This window comes from Panthera onca, chromosome B2, assembly GCF_046562875.1.
Source record: "Panthera onca isolate mPanOnc1 chromosome B2, mPanOnc1 haplotype 2, whole genome shotgun sequence".
Classification (NCBI taxonomy): Eukaryota; Metazoa; Chordata; class Mammalia; order Carnivora; family Felidae; genus Panthera; species Panthera onca.
In genome coordinates, this window is record NC_138343.1 from 144163000 (window position 1) to 144184774 (window position 21775).

Below are 21775 nucleotides of genomic sequence, written 5' to 3' on the forward strand. Positions count from 1 at the left end.
CTTATTGATGAAGCGAGGCTCCTGCACTTTACGATAATACAATACCTTACAACACCACTTCTACCAAAGCCAGGCCGTGTGGTCACAGAAAGCAGTCTTTCAGAAGCTTCCTTTGACTTGGACTTACTTCTTCCCAAATAGCAGCCGTCTTCTGAGACGCTGAGAGCTCTGCTCTCTACTCCCTGTTTACATGTAAAATGGTTTCCACGAATGGTCTAAAGAAGGTTGCTAAATGACTGGGCGATTTCTCTTCCAGGAGGCATCCATTGCAAGCACTTCACATTCTTTTAAACAGCCAGCAAATAAAATTCCACCCTATCTCTGCAAAAGACTAATTTATAACCTGATTGGACCCGTTATGTCTTCTTTTATTACTTCTTCCAAATAATCACGCACTGCCGATTTGCAGGTGGATATACACGAAGAGCCTCACGTTCATGGAGAAAGAGGCAGTAACAAACACGACATCCAGGAATTCGCTTAAGAATTCTCTAGGGATGGGTCACATTCTGTAAGTGGAGTGGTTTCTGTCTGTGGAGTAGCCTCAGGAATAGCTAATTCAGACTTCCTTTGAATTATGGACGTGTCAGTTTAACACTAATACCTTGAGAGGAACCGGGGGGGAAAAATCACTCGACATTAAATTCCCAGCTGTCACAGCATGCTGGACAATAACCAACAAGGCTTTGGGAAGAAGCATGTATGTCAGGAACAATATTACTTCTTTGTAAAAGGGAGTGACGAGCGGTGTGGATGGGAGAAGAAACAGGCATTCTGGGCCTGGCTTCTACAGAAAGGAGGAAGAAAATTGCTTTCTTTCTGGAAGTGAGTGCAGTAATAGGTCCACTCGACAAATTACTTCCTAGAGTGCATCAGATCATGTTATCTCCCTCTGAAAGGATTTCTTCTTGTTTTTATCCTTCTTCTGACCCTGGTTCAGGAAGATAGGCAGACGGGGCAAAGCTTTTACATGTGGCCTATGCCTTATCCATGGGTTTATAGTCTTACTTGATTTTTTTTCTTCTTCTGGAGAAAAATCCTTAACAGAAATCGACGTGAAACAAATCTTACACTCTATTCAAAATATAAACTTTAATTTTTTTTTTTTTTATTTTTGAGAGCGAGTGTGTGTGAGCAGCGGAGGGGCAGAGAGAGAGAGAGAGGGTGACAGAGGATCTGAAGCAGGCTCCACGATGACAGCAGACAGTCTGATGTGGGGCTTGAACTCACGAACTGCAAGATCATGACCTGAGCCGAAGTCAGACGCCTAACCGACTGAGACACCCAGGCACCCCCATAATATAAACTTCCAAATGGACAGGTGAACAGAGCCCTGTGAAGCAGGCTCAGGGAGTCCTGCCAAGTTTACTTCCTGTGGGCCTCCAATCCAAAAGAGAAGGTGGGATTCAAGATCATGTTGGGCCAGGCCAGATTCGACTGGGGCAGACTTGAGGGTCCTATTCTTGCGTCTCATTCCTTCTGTGCTGAAGATATAAAGATACTGTTTGAGGATCTCACCCGGCAGAATCCTTGGACCCACTGAATGCACAGCAGGGCACAAGGGAGGCTAAGATCCAGGGGACACTTAGTTTATGGGTCTGTAATAGACCGTTAGCGACTACCACCAATACCAGCGATTTGTCTTTACCCAGGAAAAGCCCTGTTCCCTCACAGGAGATTGCAGAGAACCGATCTCATAATTTATAGACTTAGCCTTTCCAGTGGGATATGTGACCAGCAGTGAGAAATGCATTGCTCTGGTGCCGAGTGCCTGTTTTATCTGGGCCATGTTGTACTCTGTTTCAATTTTACTGAAAATAGGTATAAACGAAAACAGGATGAGCAACAAAAAACCAGAGAACACACTGCAAGAATGTAACCCCTAGAACACAGGTATGTGCACGGCATCATCGGAATATGTTTTCCTCTAATTTAGGAACTACTTACGCTATTTTAAAGCTCCCCCGGAATGAAAAGCCACCCATTCATATTGGTCTGTTCCATGCATTTGGTGACATGTCCTCATGGAGCTTATTTTGAGAACATGAATAATATTTCCCAGCAGACTTCACTCCCACTTTTCTTAAATATGTCATTCAACTAAATCAGTATGACGGGAGAGTGTGCTCTCCACAAATTAACGCTTGAAAGATGCCCAGCTGTACCACCTGCATCTCTGGGAATGAGTGTTTACAATTCGCTTTTCCTGCTCTTGGTCTCTGCTGATGGAAGGCGCGTTTCCTCTTCCCTAGTCTAAGCCCAAAGCAACACTTTGTCCGAAATGGTGTCAAATTCTACCTAATTTAACTATTGGTTATCTAGCTCTTATTCTTAACATATAACATTACTATCTTTTTTTTTTTTTGGTAATATTACAAGTTTAAGAAAAAAAAGTTCATAAACTAAGAAATCCTTTATGCCATTAAAAGCAAAAGTAATATATCTACATGTTTAGAAATGTCAAACATTACAGAAAGTTATAAACTAAAAAATGGAAGCTTCCTTCCCTGTATCCCCACTTTCTCTATACAAAGGCAACCACTGTTAACAGTTCCTTTAATTCTTTCCAGAAAATATTTTATATACTTAAGAGTCTTAATCTTCTGTTTGTGCTCTTTTTACTTAATTCTATATATTAACAATTGTTCCATATCAACACACAGGTTGACCTTATTCTTTTAAACAGAATATTGTATCTTACTGTATAGATATGCCAAAAATATACTTAACCACTATGATATTCCTGAAAATTTGATTGTTTCCACATTTTTATCTATCACAAAACAGTGCTACAAAAATATCCTCCACAAATATCTTGATACATCTCTATGATTATGTCCATAACTTCTATTTCTAGTAGGATCATATTACTGTTAGACCTATAGGAGCAGGGGTTAGGATTTTGCAACCCAAGTTAGGACAGAGAACTTTGATCTGCAGGGATGATTCTGTGATGGGGCTGACACACAGTAGGTATTAATGTAGGCAAACAGATTTTATTTTATTTGAGGCAAACTAATTTTAAGCACTGGAATTAAAAGCCTGGATCTAGATATAGCTTAAGTGGACACCTGCCAGGTCTTTGGGGATAACGTGAATAATCAGCTATTGTTGAACTTACCGCCAAACGTACACTGGAGATGAATAAAGTATTAGTGCTATACGTGGGACTTAGGAACCCATAGAGCAACCAAGTCCCTTTGGGGTTTCATACCAAGTGCACGTAGGTATGATGCACAGGGCCGGGCCTCACAGACAGGGGGTGAACATTTAATGTTAAATCCAATCCTGGGGGGACAAGGCATTTTTGATGAATTGAGAGAATGATGGCAACCTAAAAGGACCCTAAGACTTCTTATCACTCATGAGTAATATACTGATTACTTACCTAAAGTCAGAGAGCCTGCCTGGCTTTTGATCTGGGGAGATAAAAGGACTATTCCAGCTGAATACATTTGAGAATAGAATTGGAGGAACAAAGTGTGGTACATCCATGTGACGGAATATGATTCATCTGTGTAAAGCAGCGAACTCTGATACATGCTATAGCATGGATAAGCCATGAAAACTTCATGCTAAGTGAAATTAGCCGGACAGAAAAGGACTCTGATTCCACTTAGTGTGAAATACCTAGACTAGGCAAATTCATAGAGACAGAAAACAGATTGGAGATTACCAGGGACTGGGGGGGATGGGGAGTTGGTTACTGCAGAAGGGGTACGGAGTTTCTGTTTGGGGTGATGAAAAAGTTTGGAAATAATCATAGCTGATGGTTACACAACATTACGACTGTACCTAATGCCACTGCTCTGTATGCTTACAAATGGTTATAAATGGCAAATTTTATGTTACATATATTTGAGCACAATAGAAATTAGTGTAAAAAAGGCAAAATAAAAGAGCAGAGAAAACCGTTTTGATGATCATAACCTCATAATCCAGAGTATGAATACCACCGTGAAAGATGAGACCCAGAAAGTATAATGAAACAACGGGAATGAATAACATCAGATCCTTGAGGCCACTCTCTAAAGGCAGCGGGACGGGAAATCAAGAAGCCCCGGGGCACAGGAAGGAACGATGGCGGCCAGGCCCTAGATAAATCTGTAGGAGGAACCAGCTCCTGCAGGGGCTGCTGTCCCGGAGAGCCGTAAAGAGAGAAGAGCTGGAGGCAAGTCCGAAAGAGGACTTGATGTGTCTCTGGGAAGCTTCTGCCACCAGATGATAGAAGCCTGAGAAATGAGGGCCGGGGCCGGGGGGACATTAATTAGTATAACGACACAGAGCATAGCTCTCTGTCCCCGAGATCTACCAGCGGCCTCTGGGAAGAGAGGCCCACCCTTCAGGATACCAGGTAGGGGAACTCCAGCCGGCCACCCTGCGAGAGCGCCCCCAGCAGGGCGTTCACGGCTGTGTGTGACCCACGTTGCACAGGGTTGTGATTGCCCTCGCATTGTGCTGCCGCCGTTCCGGACTGTATGGAAAACCAGAACAAAACCCCAAACCCCACAATCCCGTATCATTATCATACTGTCCTATGCTCTTAACGCTTTATGAGACTGACATAATAGTAACATCAGCTATGTTGATGAAACTATTGTATTCACCAAAATATCATTTATTCTATGGAATTTAAAGATCTTCATGTTCACCAAAGAGGAATCATCTGAAAAAACTAATCACCCACAGTCATAACGTTTCATCCTCTCTTCTCCATGGATCTTATGCCCATAGGACTATGTATCAATGGCTGCTTAAGAAAATAAAAAGGTTTCACTATAAAAATATGCAGTGTCAAAAATACACCCACAACAATATGGTATACAATTTCATTCTTTAAAAAAGCATACTTTGTTAGTTCTCTACAAAGAGGAAAATGTTGTAGGTGTAAGGTTCCTAGCCTTTGGTCCCACTAGCTCATTGTGACTGTGGTATGCTTGCTGTTGGGCATCGTCCATTGAAAAAATTGGAGCAAATGCTTTCCTTCCCAAGTTGTTCCACGAAACACCCATCCTATAAAATGCACCACACAAAAGGCAGTTCTTGCTGTAAAGAGTTTAGGAAATGCTGCTTGTGGTATTCTATTTGTTCAGGCAAAAATGCGTGTTTGCATACTGAAAGCTTTAAGGCGGGGGAGAGGGGACACCTCTATTTAACTTAGCTTAACACTAAGTTTCCAAGCTCTCTGATAATGGACCTCTGCCAAGCCTCTCTGCCTCTACTCCAACTTTCCTCCCAGTAACATCCTCTGGAACCTATGCTGAATGAGCCTCCCTTTGGAAAATCCGGCTGTACATTTTTGTTCTTAGGAAATGACTTTAATTTCTGGAAAGATTTTTCTTCCTAACCAGATGGAAGAGGTCGAAGCGTTTGTATCTGAGACACAGGAAACTCTTTTTGGGTGATATTCTAGTCTTTCTCTAGACTCATGCTGTCTGATAGGACTTTCTGTGCTGACGAAGATATCATCCTGTATCTGCATTGTCTAGTCCGGTGGTAGGAAGCCACATGTGGCCGTGGAAGCATTGGAAATGTGTCTATTGTGAGTAGGAAACAAATTTTAAATTTTATTTAATTTTAATTTAAATAGCCGTGTCTGGCTAGTGGCTACCATACTGCACAGCAGAGCCCTAAACTGAAGTGAGAGCAGAATCAAAAGAAATTCAGAGAAACTATGTTATCTTGAGTAGAAGTCTGTTTTCTAGAGTGTTCTGAGCTCTCTGGTAGCTTGTAGAGCTAAAGAAGAAATCAATTTGCCACAAAATTGATTTCCTAACATTATTCAAAGAGATGGAGCTTACCATTTTGAAAGAGTATCATTATTTCGGACTTCCCTTTATTTTAACAACAACAACAACAAAAATAGCTAAAGACACGTGGAACGGTCACTGGTCTGAGTTGGGTTAGAAAATACGTCTTTCTGTTTCAAACCACAGAACACTTTCTAGGAACATTTGCCAATTGATAAATGTTTTCCAGAGGAATGGTATACAGCACTTGTTTGTACGTTTGTGAACGATTCCTTTAATTAAAATAAATATTCTCCAAAGCTTTCTATCTTTGCACTTCAAGCTGTCTCTCACACAGAAAGTCTAGCGAGACTTGTTTCCAATCTGCAAATGAGCCAATCTTAGAGTTTAAATTAGATTTTTGGACACATGTCAAATAAACATAGAATGCAGATTTCTTGACATTTCATAACATTAGCTTAAAAAATACTTTTATTTATATATCGAAGAATATATATGAAAGATTAAAAGGTTATATAAAAGAATAACGTGTCCACAAGCTATGATTCTACTCTTTATGTGTTGCAGAGGCCGGGTGGTTGAGGCAAGCGAGGTGTATGATTGCAACTGGAGCTTTGTGCTTACAAACTCCCATCGAGGCACATTGGAAAATACCTATCCCTTTTGGTGTCTCCTTGGAAGCATCACAGTATAAACCACATGTATTTGGAGTCTAGATTTTACTCTCTAGTCTTCCTTTTAAAAAGAGAGAATTCAATATAGGTTTCAAAATACTTCACAAAATTTAATTAAATGTTGTATTTTTATAAAATTAAACTATCCTTAAAGAATAGGAAAAGTAACCATTTTGTTTCCCCTTGTATTATTAGATATCGTCCATCTGCTTGCTTTTTATTTAAGAGCTCCATATATTGAACAAAAAGCCTCCCCACCTATTCATTACTTTAAGTTTTTAACTCAATAATCCGATCTTTGAGTGAAAGACTAGGTATCTGCATTTGTCTTCATTGGCTCCTTTCCTATGTAAAATGAAGCTTGGACTCTGATGTAACTACAATCTTCAACAATACAATAATGCTATTGTTATAAGCAGTTTGAAATCACCATTTTCGACAAAAGTTTCTTTGCACGTAGCAGGTCATACTCCATAGTTGTGCAGATCTAGACTTGGGTTTGATGCAGCCTCTCTATCTTGGAGACCCTCTTCAAGAAAAATGCAAGAAGATAACCTTGGTAAAATCAAGGGGTCTGTGCGAGTGTGGAGACCACGGTGAACGCTTCATGAGTGCCTTGATAAATCTGCCTCGGAGCAACATGTACTCTCCAGTAAATTAAAGAGTGACTATAGGGTGCCTTAGAAAGTCTATCTGATTTCCTTAACAAATGGTCAGTAGCATGATTTTTTTTTTAAAGCTGCTTTTTTTTCAGTTGTTATTTTCATCCTCGGATTTCTAATTTAAAAGAGAAAGTTCTTCATCTAACTCCTATTATCCCAGATGAGAAATGATCTCTCAGTCATATAATATCCCCAAACAATACCAAACAAGATAATGATGTTTTATTTATAGAAAACTCACAAGGTTTGATTGCCTTAGCTTTCTGTATTCCCAGGTCAGCGAGTATTAATGTATTCCATATTTTGTTGCTGTTTTCCAGTATTAAACATGTCAACATTTTACATTGGAGTCATAAAAGTTAGCGAGATAGTTCTGATGAATAGAAATAAGGCCGGAGTAAAGAATAATGCGTAACATGAATTCCTTAGGAAATCAATTAATATTTTTATAAGCAGTAGTAAAAATATGGTCAAGAGTTAGCAGAGAGTGAGGTCAGGCTATTTGATCCCCAAATATATTCTTTGTTGAGCTCCATCTATCAACGTAAAAATATTCTGTGCTGTGGGAAAACCAAAATCTCAGTGCACCCAAGACTAAAACATTTTATGTATCAGAATGTACAAAATTCTAATTTGGCTGTGTAGCCTTTGACAGGGTACAAAACTGTAATGCTTGCAGCACTTCCAGGCTCCTAATTGACTTTTTCTGGATCCCTGAGCTTAGTACATTTTGCTCTGAATTATGTATTATGTGTGCACGTAAACCACTGTATATTTTATACTTTTTGATGAGGTTCTTGTTGAGGCAAGGGAAGCAATTCTAATATTGGGGAAAATTGTGATTAATATTTGAAAATAAAAGTGATAGTGTATTCATATTACTTCTACATTATTAAGATTCATCCATCCATCCAATGAATGTTGAACTCCACATACATGGATTTACTGAAGACGATAATATCAAGACTAAGAATGGGAATATAAAGGCATGAAACAAGGGTAACACTTCAACTTAAATTCTGGGACACGGGACTTAAGCTCAGATAATTCTTTATAATGGTAATAAATTTGCTGGAACCATCACACATCTGTCAGACCTTTCTGAGATGGACTGACATTATCATTTAAATAGAAATCCTTGCCTTCATTTACTAGCTAAGGTATACTGCTCTCCAGGTAGCAGACAAGTCTAGTGATATAGTGGAGCAAAGGATCAAGTAATCTGATTTTCCAATGGGCATTACTATATATTTGAATAAGAGAGTCATAAATACTAACCTAAGTACCTATTTTAAGAAGCCAAAGACAGGCACAATACTGAAGTATATATGGAATCTATATACAACAGTAATCATGGGTGTATGAAGGACCATCTGGGCATGTAGTGGTGAGCCGACTGACTGGAAGACTGGATCCATCCAACCCTGGAGTACAACACATGGAGATGTGTCTCAGCTCTGAAAATGGGTGTCCATAAGCACAACACAATGTACCTCTGAGGCCTAATTTTTAAAGTCTGTTAATGACAGGGAATTTGACTCTCAATCTTTTTACTCATGAGATACTTTTTGTAATATCAAGCATTTCTTGGATACCCAGATAATAAAAACCTGTTGGTAGTTGAGAAAAAATTAAGCACAGATAGACTCACAGATATCTTACATTAAACCTGTAAACTACAGCCTGAGAACCACTGAGGTTAATGATATTTAGAGAGTCTTCATATCCAAGACTCTATGATTCTTCCATAGCTTTCCAGGAACACTGTGCAGGATGAGGTACTCGCTACTCCCTGAGGCAGCCCATTTTGTTGTTAGTTGTCCATGGTGTTAGGGCAAATGCTAAGCAGTGACTCGTCTTCCTCTAACCTCTACTTACCGGGCCCTGTTCTGCCTCTGAACAACATGAACTAACGATGATTTCTACCACACAACAGCTTTCCATTACTACCCTGAAATCCAGAAAAGATTGGCAGCTTATGTACAAATCATAGCAGAACTGCGTACATCAGAGAAAGGGGGAGAGAAAGAAGGAAAAAAGTGAAGCCAGAAAATGAACTTCAAAATCCGCTACTAATGGTCCACTTATATGCTATACCTGGAACACAAATGTGGCTTCGTGTTTTTGACCAGTTACCTTTCAGAGGGACACCTTATTAGTTGCACCATATGCAAGGTCTTCAAGAACAACTTTAAGTTGTCCTTGTGCTCCTGCTGCAGCGGTCAGCCTAGAATAGCCACCATGTTTGCTCATAGAAAAGTCCATTGGGATGTCCTGAACCACAGGTATCAAATTTTCTGTATAAAGACTACAACGTGAACGACATTTTGCCAAAGTAATGTGTAGGAAAAGCAATTCTTTGAAGGGCTAAAAGAGTGAGGTCTAGGTACTTAATTCCCTGCTGTAGATATGGCTTGATCTGGCTCGATTCTGGAATATTTGGAGGAGAGCAGCAAATGGTTCTCTTTTATGTAGTTTTGTTTGGATATCTAGTCTTTTAAGCAAGGTGTTGATAAATATTGATTAAACTTTTGATTAAATATTAAATAAATATACATTGTATGCCAGGTATTGTTCTAAGCACTTTACACATATGATCTCATTTCATTGTCATAACAGTCTTATATGGGGTTGCTATAATACACCCTGTTTTAGAGATGAGGAAACTGAAGTGCAGAAATATTAAGACCAGTAGTAGCTGGTGGAGACAGGGTTTGAACTAAGGCCTCCAACCCAATCTCCTTTTTAACCACTACAGAATCCCCAAAAGCATGTTGGTTGGGTTAACATCCTTTCGTGAAAGTCAAGAGTTTGAAGGAAAAGGGTAATGATGAGGTCAATTTATCTTCTCTATGTTGAGAAGTCAAAGCAATGGGAATTGATGTAAGCCTCAACAGGAATATGGGGATTGGGGCAAAAAGACAGGGAGAGAAAGGAAAACATCAAGTTAGGTGCATACTTTAGAAAGTCATTTCTTTGTTCTTTTTGCAAATTCTTCAAATTGCAAACTGTGGGTTCAGAATATGTTCATGAATTCTTTGATACTCTTTTCTTTAAGACAGTGCCTAACTGCCTTCCCTTTCAGGTGGGCTGGATCTTACACATCAGTTCTAATGAATGAAATAAAGTCATGGGGTACAACCTTGGAGATCAGGTCACACAGGCACTGTGGTTTCTCTTCACTCTCTTGGATCATTTGCTCCAGGTAAGTTATCTGCCACTGTTGTGGTCAAATAGCCTAAGAAGAGGGCTGGGTGGTGGGGAACTGTGGCCTTCTGCCAGTAGCCAGTGAGGAACTGAGGTTGTTTTCAGTCTCTTATCATGTGAATGAACCATTTTGGAAGTGGATCTTCCAGCCCCAGTCAAGCCTTCAGATAACTACAACCCAGCTTGACTACAGCCTCATGAGAGACCCTGAGCCAGAACCACCCAGCTAAGCGACTTATGGACTCCTGACCATCAGCGACTGTGAGATAATAAATGTTTATTAATTAAACATCTAGAATTTGAGGTTATTTGTTATGCAGTAATAGATAAGTAATCTATAAACTGACAAGCACACTTTCAAAAACAACAAAACAGAACAAATAAAAATAAAATAAAACTCATCACCTATAATTTCGAAAGGACAAAGAAATATTCTGAAGATAGCTATCCTCATTTAGGTAAGGTTTGCCCCCAAACTCTTTAATCCAAAGATATTAAAGCAATTCAATTCACTCCCAAAGTAATTTTCCATGATTTGGAGCTTAAATGTATGTTATTTACTTACAATGTGACATTGTATGCAAAAAGGAAGCTATAGCTGTTCAATATTTAAAATTACATAAAACTTTTGAAGTCCCTTTTTTTATGTTTATTTATTTATTTTGAGAGACAGTGTGTGTGTTAGCAGGGCCTTGAGGGGTGGAGAGAGAGAATCCCAAGCAAGCTTAATGCTGTCATCACAGAGCCTGACATGGGGCTCCATCTTACGTACTGTGAGACTGTGATCCGAGCCAAAATCAAGAGTCAGACACTCAACCAGCTGAGCCATCCAGGCACCCCAAACTTTCAAAGTTCTTTAAAGCAAATGAATAACTGAATGCAGAAGATGGGCCAAAGAAACTCTTTTCCCCATAAAAAATGTTAAGATCTTAACATCCAGCTTTAAAGAATGGAACAATGGCAGGCAATTAGCAGGCAGAAACATACAATTTAGATATTAGTGAAAAACTCTTATAAATTATTTTAAAAGAAAACATTCACTAGCATTCTGATCCCAGAATTTAGCAGCTTGCTCAGGCCACACACAATCGGCGCAGATTACACAGTTAATGATGATGATCGGGGCTGCAAAGTGTCGTTTGATTTTCATAATTTCTAAAAGTAGCAAACATGACTTGTGTGTCCATCCCAATGTGATCATGACTATTAATCCAGAGCCATTTTTTTCTGAGTAGGCATCATGGTATCTCACTGGTTTTCAATGTCCACTTTCTCTACATTATGGCTCAGCTCAGGGCTTTGCAACCCACTGCATGACAGATAGCTTTACTAAGGACAACAGATACCACCTTATGCATAGGTGACTTACAGCTCTCAGCCAAAAATTAGGCCCGGGCAATATGCCTCTGCCATCAACACTCCTTCCAGAAAGCTCCTCATGAAGTTGCAATTTTAAAAGAAATGTTTTCCCATCAAAATTCAATACCATTTTATAAGCACATACACCTTCTTCCTTTTCTGGCCTGCATGAAATTTAATATCAGGATTATTATCCATTTGTCATTTCAACCTATAATTTAGCAAAGCCTTTTTGTGTTTGAGTTATGCTCCCCTCACACCTTCACTGTCAGCTTGCAGCCATAGATTCATTCAAGAAGCCATCTGGGTCATACTGGTTGACCTCTTAGAACAAACATTTTCCATGTTTCTTATTCTGCTTCCCTAAGAGGCACCATTAGTTTTGCTCATCTCTATTTAAAATGATTTTTATGACACAATAAAATTTCAAGTTTTCCATATTAATCTTCATTTTATTTCTTGAAATACTTAGGCAAACAATTTTGTTAAGACATCACTGATGGGAAATCCTCTTTCCCCTTTACTCTGCCTACTTAAAGTAAACTCTGAAAAAATAATAAGTATTTTCTCTGAATCAGCTGAGCACCAGAAAGAGAGTTTAAAATCTGGTCTAGTAATTCACAATGCCTTACAGAAGACACTGTGATAAACGATTAAAGCAAACAATCTGAAAAGGACATCAATGAAGGTCTATGTTCATATTTGGGATCCTACGTAAGAATTTAAAAATCTCATTTCTTTTTAAGTTACTCATTTTGAGAGTGAAAGAGAGAGAGAGAGAGAGGGAGAAAGCATCTCAAGCAGGCTCTACACTGTCAGCACAGGGGGCTCCAGCTCACGGAACCATGAGATCACGACCTGAGCCGAAACCAAGAGTCAGATGCTTAACCAACTGAGCGGCCCAGGTACCCCTAAAAATCTATTTTCTTATACATCAGTTCAAGGACATCTGAGTACAAAGGGAAAAATGAAAGTAAAACAAATAGATAATCTTTGCCAATTTGCCAAAAAAAAAAAAAAAAAAAAAAAAAAAGCACACAAAATCAACACCCAGAGGTGTAGGTGGTACTTACCCCGCAGCCCAGACCATTTCCCCCTTCACAAGTGACCTTCCTCCTGCCTGGCTCGGGAAGCAGCCCTGCTCCACAGCCAGGGTGAGGGCACAGCACGCCCCCCATCTGGAGCACACACTCTTCAGCGCCATATTGCTGGTACCGGTTGTACTGTGAAACACAACATGGGTTTTTCAAAGTGACAATATGAAGATGTGCTGTTTTAGCCAAAATGTTAACAGCTGGTGGCGTGTGGGTTTTCTTGCTAATCTGTTTTGGTTAAAAAAAAAATGGGGAGGGGTGGATAAGGTATTATCCAACACAATGAAAGCCTTTCCAATTTCAATTAGCAAAATGGATAACTTTGTATTTCTAGAAATTGGTCCTAAATATTCCCCCCCCAAGTTTGGATTTGTTTTTTAAAATTTTTTTGATGTTATTATTTATTTTTGAGACAGCGAGAGACAGAGCATGAGCAGGTGAGGGGCAGAGAGAGAGGGAGACACAGAATCGGAAGCAGGCTCCAGGCTCTGAGCCGTCAGCCCAGAGCCCGACGCGGGGCTCGAACTCGCGGACCGCGAGATCGTGACCTGAGCTGAAGTCGGACGCCCAACCGACTGAGCCACCCAGGGGCCCCAGTTTGGATTTTTAATATTACTAACATCACCTCCATTTAACAGTCTTATTTCAGGAATTTTAGGAGACATATCTATATTTTAAGTTATGGACACATAATGCATCATTATCAGTCTTATCAAGTGGTATATTTTCATGCCTCTATTCAGGTGTCTATGAGTTTTTGAAACCATTTTGAAAATAGGTCCTGATATTCTACCCTGTGCTAATTGTGGGCAGCTCACAGGATATCTGAGCACATCTGAGGAATACTGAGCACATTCAGCTTGATGAAGAAGATTCATGTTTTCCTTTCATCATTGTTCTCTTTCTTAAAGTATGGTTTCTTTTATCCCTGACTTCATCGTGCCCTTGCATGGCTCGACCCCCTCCCTGGTTTCCCCAGCCCGCAGAATAAAACTACATAGTGCAGGTTCCAAGGCCATCCTATTGCAGCCTTGTTATTGTTCTCCTGGTGTTATTTGATCACATTCTCTTCTAAACTCAGATCAAGTCAAGTGGATTTGCTTCACTGTTAATTAATTTATGCAACCTTCATTGACAGCTTACTATGGTCAGACTGTGGGTGCTGGGGATACTGCAGTGGACAAAATAGACACCTGTGCTCTCATCCACATGAGGATAATGATAAACACCGAAAGGTTATATTTCAGTGGGAAGGAGAATAAAAAACAGGGAAGAAACAGATTTGGGGGAAGATGGGGACTACAGTTTTGAAGGGGTGATTAAGAGATAGGGGATGCCTTATAAAGAAGATACATGTGGGCAAACATCGAAGGGAGATTAGAAAAGCAAACCATGTGGCTACCCATGGGAATGGGCTTTCTGGCCAAGGACAGAGCATTACCAAGATACAGAAGCCAGAATGTGCTCGGTGCTGTGAGATAGCAGAGGCCAGTGTGGCTGAGTGAGACGGGACAGGAAATGGTAGAAAACATAGTCAGAGAGCTCTTGGGAATCTGGGCTCTGTGGGTCCCTGAAGGCCAGTAGAAGAGTCCGGCTGCCTTTCTGAGAGAAACAGGAACTATGGAGACTTTGGAGCTGTGGGGTGACATAATATGACTAATCTTCTAAAGATAGCCATCTGGCTGAGGTGTTCAGAATAGACTCTTGGGGGCAAGGAGAGAAGGAGGAAGCAGAGGGGCAGGCGGGAGGTTTTCAGCAATCCACATGGAGGATGGTGGTGGCTCAAACCTGCAAGCTAGTGGTGGAGGTGGGGATCAGGTGGATATATGGTGCAGGTAAAAATGCCGAAATTTTTAGGCAGATTGGATACATGGTGTGAGAAAAAAAAAGAGCCAAACATGAACATAATGTTTTTGTCTGAGAAGACAGAAGGACACACACACACACACAGACACACAGACACAGACACACACACACACACACACACACACACACACACACACACACACACAGAGACAGACACAGAGAATGAATAACCGAGATGGAAAGACTTTAGAAGGACAGTGTGTACATGTGTGTGTCTATATGTGTGTGTGTGTGTGTGTGTGTGTGTGTGTGTGTGTGTGTAGGTTGGGAGTTGAGAAAAGGAGCCATTATTTATATTGTATTTATCTTCAGTTTAATAAACTGCTATGCAGCTAAGTAAGATGTTGAGTGGCTAACAATGTATGAGTTTGGAGTTTAGGAGAAAGAAGTGGGTTGTAGATACAAAATTTGAAATCATATGTGCATGGAGGCTGGGAGGAAAAGGGTTAGCACCAGGCCTCCCATGCATTTTCTCATTTTTCTGGCCCCAGGAAAGAAAGAAAGATGACTTGGTCAAATCCTCTTGTAAACACGCTAATGATACATCCATACAATGGCATTTGCTAGAAAAGATTCTTAACTGTGGAATACATTAAGCAGGAAATGCTTAAGTGATGAATGATTCCTTGAATGATGAGTGATGGGATAGCTTATATAATTGAGAGATTGCACATTAATGATCATTCCAGGTACTTCTCAGAGACCTCATTCATTAAGTCTTGCCTGTAGTACACCCTGATACACTGAGAAACGACCCAGGGAGCTCTGCTAAATGACGCAGACTTCTCTGTGGTTTGTGGGCACCTCATTTTTACCCGCCTTTGAAGCCATTAGGAGAGTGTGACACAAGGTTACATCTAGGATTCCTGAGTGTCTGATTTGACAGCCTAACTCTGTGTTATCTCCATAGCCATGAGACTAGCTGAGACCATCTAACCTTTGTAGGGAAGATGAGAAGGAGCCAGCAAAGGGCACTGAGAAGCAGCAGCCTATGAGGCAGGTGGGAAATGAAAAGGATGTGGGTGTCCTGGGAGCCAAGGGAAGAAAATACTTGAGTGAGGGTGTCATGATAAACTGTCTCAAAAGCTGCCCAGAAGGCAATTGCTGGAAACTGGCTGGAGCTGGAAATACAGATGTCATTGGGGTCTTGGCAAGAGCCATTTCAGTGGAGTCATGGAGCCAGAAATCTTAGTGGAGTCAAATGGAGTCAGGACAGAATTGGAGGAGAGGAATTGCAAGAGGCAAGAATGGGTTCTTTTCCCCGTAGGGGTTTGGAGAAAAGAAACATTGGATAGCGGCTGAAGGGGACAGAGGGATTGTAAAGGATTTTCTGAAAATGAAGAAATAATATATTTATATGCTGAAGGGAGGGGGTGGGAAGAGAGGAGAGAGTGGATGATGTCAGCTGGGAAACGAGCTATGTCCTAAGGAGGTGGCATACAACATCCTCTCATGGAACTGCGAATGATTTCAATAAATATTTATCGGAACCCTCTGAGGTGCTCAGCTCAGTACTGTACCACTAGACCTTTCAACTTTTATGCCTTGGCCTCGCCAAAATGGGTATGAAGTTTTAGTTTTATAAGATGAATGAGTTCTGGAAATCTAATGTACAAAATGATAGTACAGTGAATAATACTGTATTGTATACTTGAAATTTACTAAGAAGGTAGGTGTTTCAGAACAACAGGGCTTTGACTTACCATTTTCTATTTGACATTTGTATTTGCTTCTTCTACACTGGTTTTTAAGAACACAGAGGATGGTAGAATAAAACACTATCCCACAATAGCTCAATGGCCTTATCTCACACACATACAAGGATATAGAATAATAGTACCAATACTATCACTATGAATATGATTACTAAAAACCTCAAATACATTTTCACATGTTCTACTGTTTCTTCTGCCAAATTAAAAAATTTTTTTTTGTTTGTTTTTTTTTTTGTTTTTTTTTTTGTTTTTTGAGAGAGAGCATGAGCAGGGGAGGGGCAGAGAGAGAGGGAAAGAGAGAATCCCAAACAGGCTCTGAGCTGTCAGCCTAGGGCCCAACCTGGGGCTTGATCTCATAAACCATGAGATCGTGACCTTAGCCAAAACCAAGAGTCTGATGCTTAACCGACTGAACCACCCAGGAGCCCCATTGCCAAATTTTTATAATAATACTGTATCTACTTTGTTGGGATATACACCCGTTCCATACTATGCTTTGTTTCTGTTACTTTTCATGTTATCTTAAGTGTAAACACACACACACATGTACACACAAACACACGTAATGTTCCCCACAAGTTCTTACGTTGATATCTTTCCAGTAATTTTGGTTGTTAGAAGCTTGTTCTCTAGTAAATTCCTTGGAAGGAGTGTATAGGAAAAATATTCACTGAGGACTTGCATATCCGTGACAGTTTATTTGGGATCTTTATTCTTAAAAATGAATTTGGCTGGATATCAAGTCCTAGGCTCACATTTTTTCCCCCTTGACCATCTTCACTGTCTTACTCCATGTTCTTCTGGTGTAAGGTGTTATGGACAAGCCTGATGACAATTTAATTTTTTTCCCCTTTATACATTCAATTGATAATCTTTTTGCCTAGATGCCCAAAGGAATTTTCTTTCTTTAGAATATGGTAGTTTTGTTAGAATATATCTTCATGCTGGTCATTTTCTGATCAATTTTTTTGATTCAAGGAAGCTGTATTGCATTTGATTTTCAGTTATTTGCTCTATTTTCTTGCTTCGACGTGTCTCTTACAGGATTTCTAGTATATGTATATTGGATCTTCCTTACTCACCTTCTAAATCTGTCGAATTTAATCTCTGGAATCCTTTATCTCACTTTACTTTCAGTTTTTAGAAGTTTCTTCCTTTTCACTTCCTCTTTTAAGACACTATCTGTTACTTATTTTTATTTGTATAATTTCTTAATAACATGGTTCTTTTTGAAATAGTTACTTTAGCTTCCACCAGACTGACGTGCTTTTATTGTCTCTCAGGACATCATTCTGTTCTTCATTCTCTGTAACCTCTTAAAAATTTTATGGGATTGAACCTTGGTTCTTTCTGCTGCACAGTTTTACATGAAATCAGTCCTCCTGACACTTTAGAAACAAGTAGGATCCAGAATAGCTCTTGGTGCCTCTGGAGTTTCCTCTTCCGGTTTTGGGGGTTTGGGGATAAACGCATGGGGGCTCACCTTCTGTCACCTCCCAACTTTGTTACCCTACTTTTAACTGGATTTCCTCTTTCCTTGTCCCCTTTTCTGTGCCAAGCATATTTCTGCTCAGTGGGAGGCCTGGTCTCAAAAGTGATTTTTGGCTGGTTAAGTTTTGAGTTCAGGGGACACAGTCTCTTGTCCCTCCAGACTTGACTGTGGGCCTTTGCACTTCCCCTCATCCTTTTGTGTATTTGTATCTCCTGAATTGGCTATAGTATCTTTAAAAAATTTTTTTTATGTTTATTTATTTTGGAGAGAGAGACAGACAGAGTACAAGCAGGGGAGGGTCAGAGAAAGAGGGAGACACAGCATCTGAAGCAGTCTCCAGGCTCTGAGCTGTCAGCACGGAGCCTAAAGTGGGGTTCGAACCCACGAATCACGAGATCATGACCTGAGCTGAAGTTGGACGCTCAACCGACTGAACCACCTATGCACCCCTGCTATAGTATCTTGCCCGTAGTTGGTAAACAACAAATTGTTATAGGATGAGTTAATGAAATATAACTCCAGTGAGCATCAATCAATTAAATAATTCTAATAAAATAATCAAAGGCAATGGAAATTAATATCAGTGATGTGGGATGGCTTTTCTATTTTAAATAAATGGCTCTCAAGCAATTGGCTGTTTTCTGATTTGATGACAGATTACCTATATATTTAATTTAGCTAAGTGATTTTACTACTATGATGATAGCTTTTATCTATGAAGAAGTTAACCTATGGACAAAGTCCAATAATGCTTTAGTATTCTTGCTGATGGCATTTGTAGTGGTTCCAAATACTGATGAAATGTAAAATTATGTTCCTCTTTCCACTCATTAGCTAAGGAATATAAAAAAAATGACTTTATTATAGTCATTCTACTTATGATACACTCAAGAGAATTTGAGCATACAATTTCTTTCCTCACGGAAGACAAATATTTTAACTTATATACCCGGTCATTTCTGATAATTAAAAAGTACACACATCTGAAATGAAACCTATGCCCACTGAGTGCACTGCCTTTTTTTTTTTTTATTACATTGTGAACTTTGTAAGAACAAACATTTGACCTAGAGACAGTAATGAGTTAGTATTTATAGAAAGTTTCATATCCTAAGGAAAGAATTTAGACATGTAATTACACGTATGCCATTAAAGATACTTAGTCGGTTCCCTTCAAGATATGGCCCACATTTCCATAGATTCCTCTCAACTACTAAACTGGCACAAAAATGACAATTCATTGAAAGAAACCTACTGTATGTTTACTGGAGACTTGTAACAAATTAGCAGGAAGTAGAGCGGAATATTTACATGTGTCTGAGCGCAAAATACACACAACAGTGGCAAAGTGATAAATTGGTGAACATGAAGAAATGCTGATTCGATAGTACTTGCATAATCTGCAAGGGATTGTTTTCCTCATCAATAACGGGTAGCGTTTTACAAACAGGACTGAAGGAACATGATTAATTTGCAACATGGACTAGGCCTGTGTGGAATCTATTGTCAGGTGGGCGCAAAAGTAGCAAATTCCCTTTAAAAAATCACTTCTTTAGTGTTTGTCTTTGGAATCAGAGAGTGAGTGTGTGTGTGTGTGTGTGTGTGCGCCTGTGTTTGTGTAGACAGCTTCATACTTACCTGCTGAGTAATGCTGTTTAAGCTGTTATTAAAACTAGTTTGCAAATTTATACGTAGACTTTCATAAAATGGATAATCCACAGACAGGTAACTAAGATAATTTAAAGCGACAACATAGTATTCGCAAACATTTTGGAAAATAAGTATTAACAAAGCATACTACTTTGCCCCCAAGAGAAAAAAAAAATTAAAAATTTCTCTGAAAATGCATTCTGTTAGTGTGACCTATCAGGTAAAGATCTCAACTCATTGGTATGGTTTATATTTTATTTATTCGAGGAGTAAATTATTCAGTCTTTACGTGTATGCTCATGGATTCTTGTAAAAGTGGAAAATACCCATTTTTAAAGCACAAAGTTCATAGAAGTTTCAATAAACTCCCATTTTAGGAATCTAAATAACGAATCATGAGAGAGTATAATCAAATGGGGGTTGTATTTTGGTGGTCTGTAGGTAGTTAGAAGAGTTGAGTTGGGTAGAATATTGTTCTATAATGAAGCAAGGGTCACAGGTTCAAATCCCATATGGGCAAGTTAGCTTCCCCTTTCTTGCCAGCCATTGACTGCCTGCTAAATACTGGTGGTCACTCGAGGGGTCAGGCTGGGAAGGGTCTGCACCTGACTACCCTGAACCCCTGGAAAACCACCCAAAAGGTGGTAGGAAGACAGACACCTCTCCATGGTGATACTTGATTTGCATGCTTTCGTAAGAAAAGAAGGCAAAAAGGAACCTAAAATTTAAAACCACGGCAAATGTGAACAACAGGAATAGCAGGTAAAACTGGCAAATGTTCTGTCAAAATGAGTCACAGCTTGTCAGCAATCTGGGAGCTGCATGGCAGCCTTTCAATTTCAAATCCCCTGAGCACAGAGGAGGTGGGTTTTTGTTCCTCCGTGGAATTTTCCAGAGTATCCTTTTGGGGGCACTCAGGTACAGCTACAAAACTACCCCTCCGCAGGCAGGGACCTGTCTTGCTTTCCCTCCCTAAATTCTGGCTTCTGTTAGGTCTTAACGACGACGAGCACCAGGGGAATCCCTCCCTGGGGCCTCTCGTAACCCCCTGTGGAGGAGAGGAATCCCCATCAGAAATACCATTCACTGAACTACGACTCTGTCCCAGGTGCCGGTGCTGACAGACACTTCGTCTATGAAGTTCATTCTCTGCCCACTCTGGGAACTGGAACACGAGACCACTGAGTCACAAAGAAGTTCGGTCCCTTGCTGACCTTCACCCAGGCAGGAAACCCCCAATCCCACATCAGAACTCAGGGCTGTGGCTCTAAACACCACCCTTTCCCCAAAACCAGGCTGCTTCCATTTTCTCTCTTTTTCCCTTTTTATTAAAAAAAATTTTTTCAGCTCACTCTCCCACAGTCATCTTTTGGAAAATAATGAAAAACAGCTTATTATAGAATTTCCTTTTTGGATAACAAATCTAAAATAACTTTATAGAGAAACACACATTCATGATTAATCCATTTCTCCTTGCTCTGCAGACGATGGCCTATTTTCTGTATGTATTAGAATTAAAACACACACACACACACACACACACAGAAAACAAACACTCATCAAATCCTCAGTAACCTTAATCTTATTTTTCCTCATTTGCAGGTAGTTAGACCCGGGAGAGTTGGTGACAGCCTCTGTGGGTGTGCCCGCCACATTGCTCTTTGTATTTTCTGTTCTGTTGCTAATGTTTTCTTCATGCCTGGACTCCTGTCATGGGTTGATGAAATAAATTGGCTACAGAAAGGGCCGGACCTTGATCACTGCATAGAGAAACCACCAGAAATCATCAGAATGGCTGAAATCAGATGTAAGGAGGAAACAGATCAAACAGCACCTAAAATATAATTGAAGCGATAGATTATGTCCTGGATTGCAATTTATGAGTTTTTTTTTCTTAAAGTTTTTATTTATTTTTTGAAAGTTCTCTCTATGCTGCATGTGAGGCTCAAACTCATGACCCCAAGATCAAGAGTCACATGCTCTACTGACTGAGCCAGGCTGGCGGCCCTGAAGCTTTTTTTTTTTTCAGATGTTTTTGATGACACAATGTCAAAAAATATTTCGACTTCCAGTGGCTGTGGAAAGGAGGTCAAGACCATTGCTTTCTTTGTCCCTTGTCCTTGCTGTGGCCACGACAGTGCTCCTCGGAAGGCAAGGCTATGAAGGTGGGTAACCTGCGAACCGTTTTCCTCACAGGGGTTTCTACAGTGGGTGTGACCCCAAGAGACTTCCGAAGGCTTTGCAAACAGGACTGCTAAGCATGTGCTGTTGATCGGGCAGGCAGCAGAGGGCAGGGGGGCCCATGG

At 40.1% G+C, this 21775-nt stretch overlaps 1 protein-coding gene across 2 annotated transcripts in view; it reads right to left on the minus strand.

Annotated features, from left to right (window-relative positions):
- Nucleotides 1–21775, minus strand: part of PRKN (parkin RBR E3 ubiquitin protein ligase) — a 1338651-nt gene that overhangs the window by 176571 nt on the left and 1140305 nt on the right. For both annotated transcript variants that reach the window (XM_078447547.2, XM_078447546.2), the window contains exon 9: nucleotides 12726–12875. In XM_078447547.2, the coding sequence (XP_078303673.2) occupies nucleotides 12726–12875 (150 nt within the window). The remainder of the gene's footprint in view (nucleotides 1–12725; nucleotides 12876–21775) is intronic.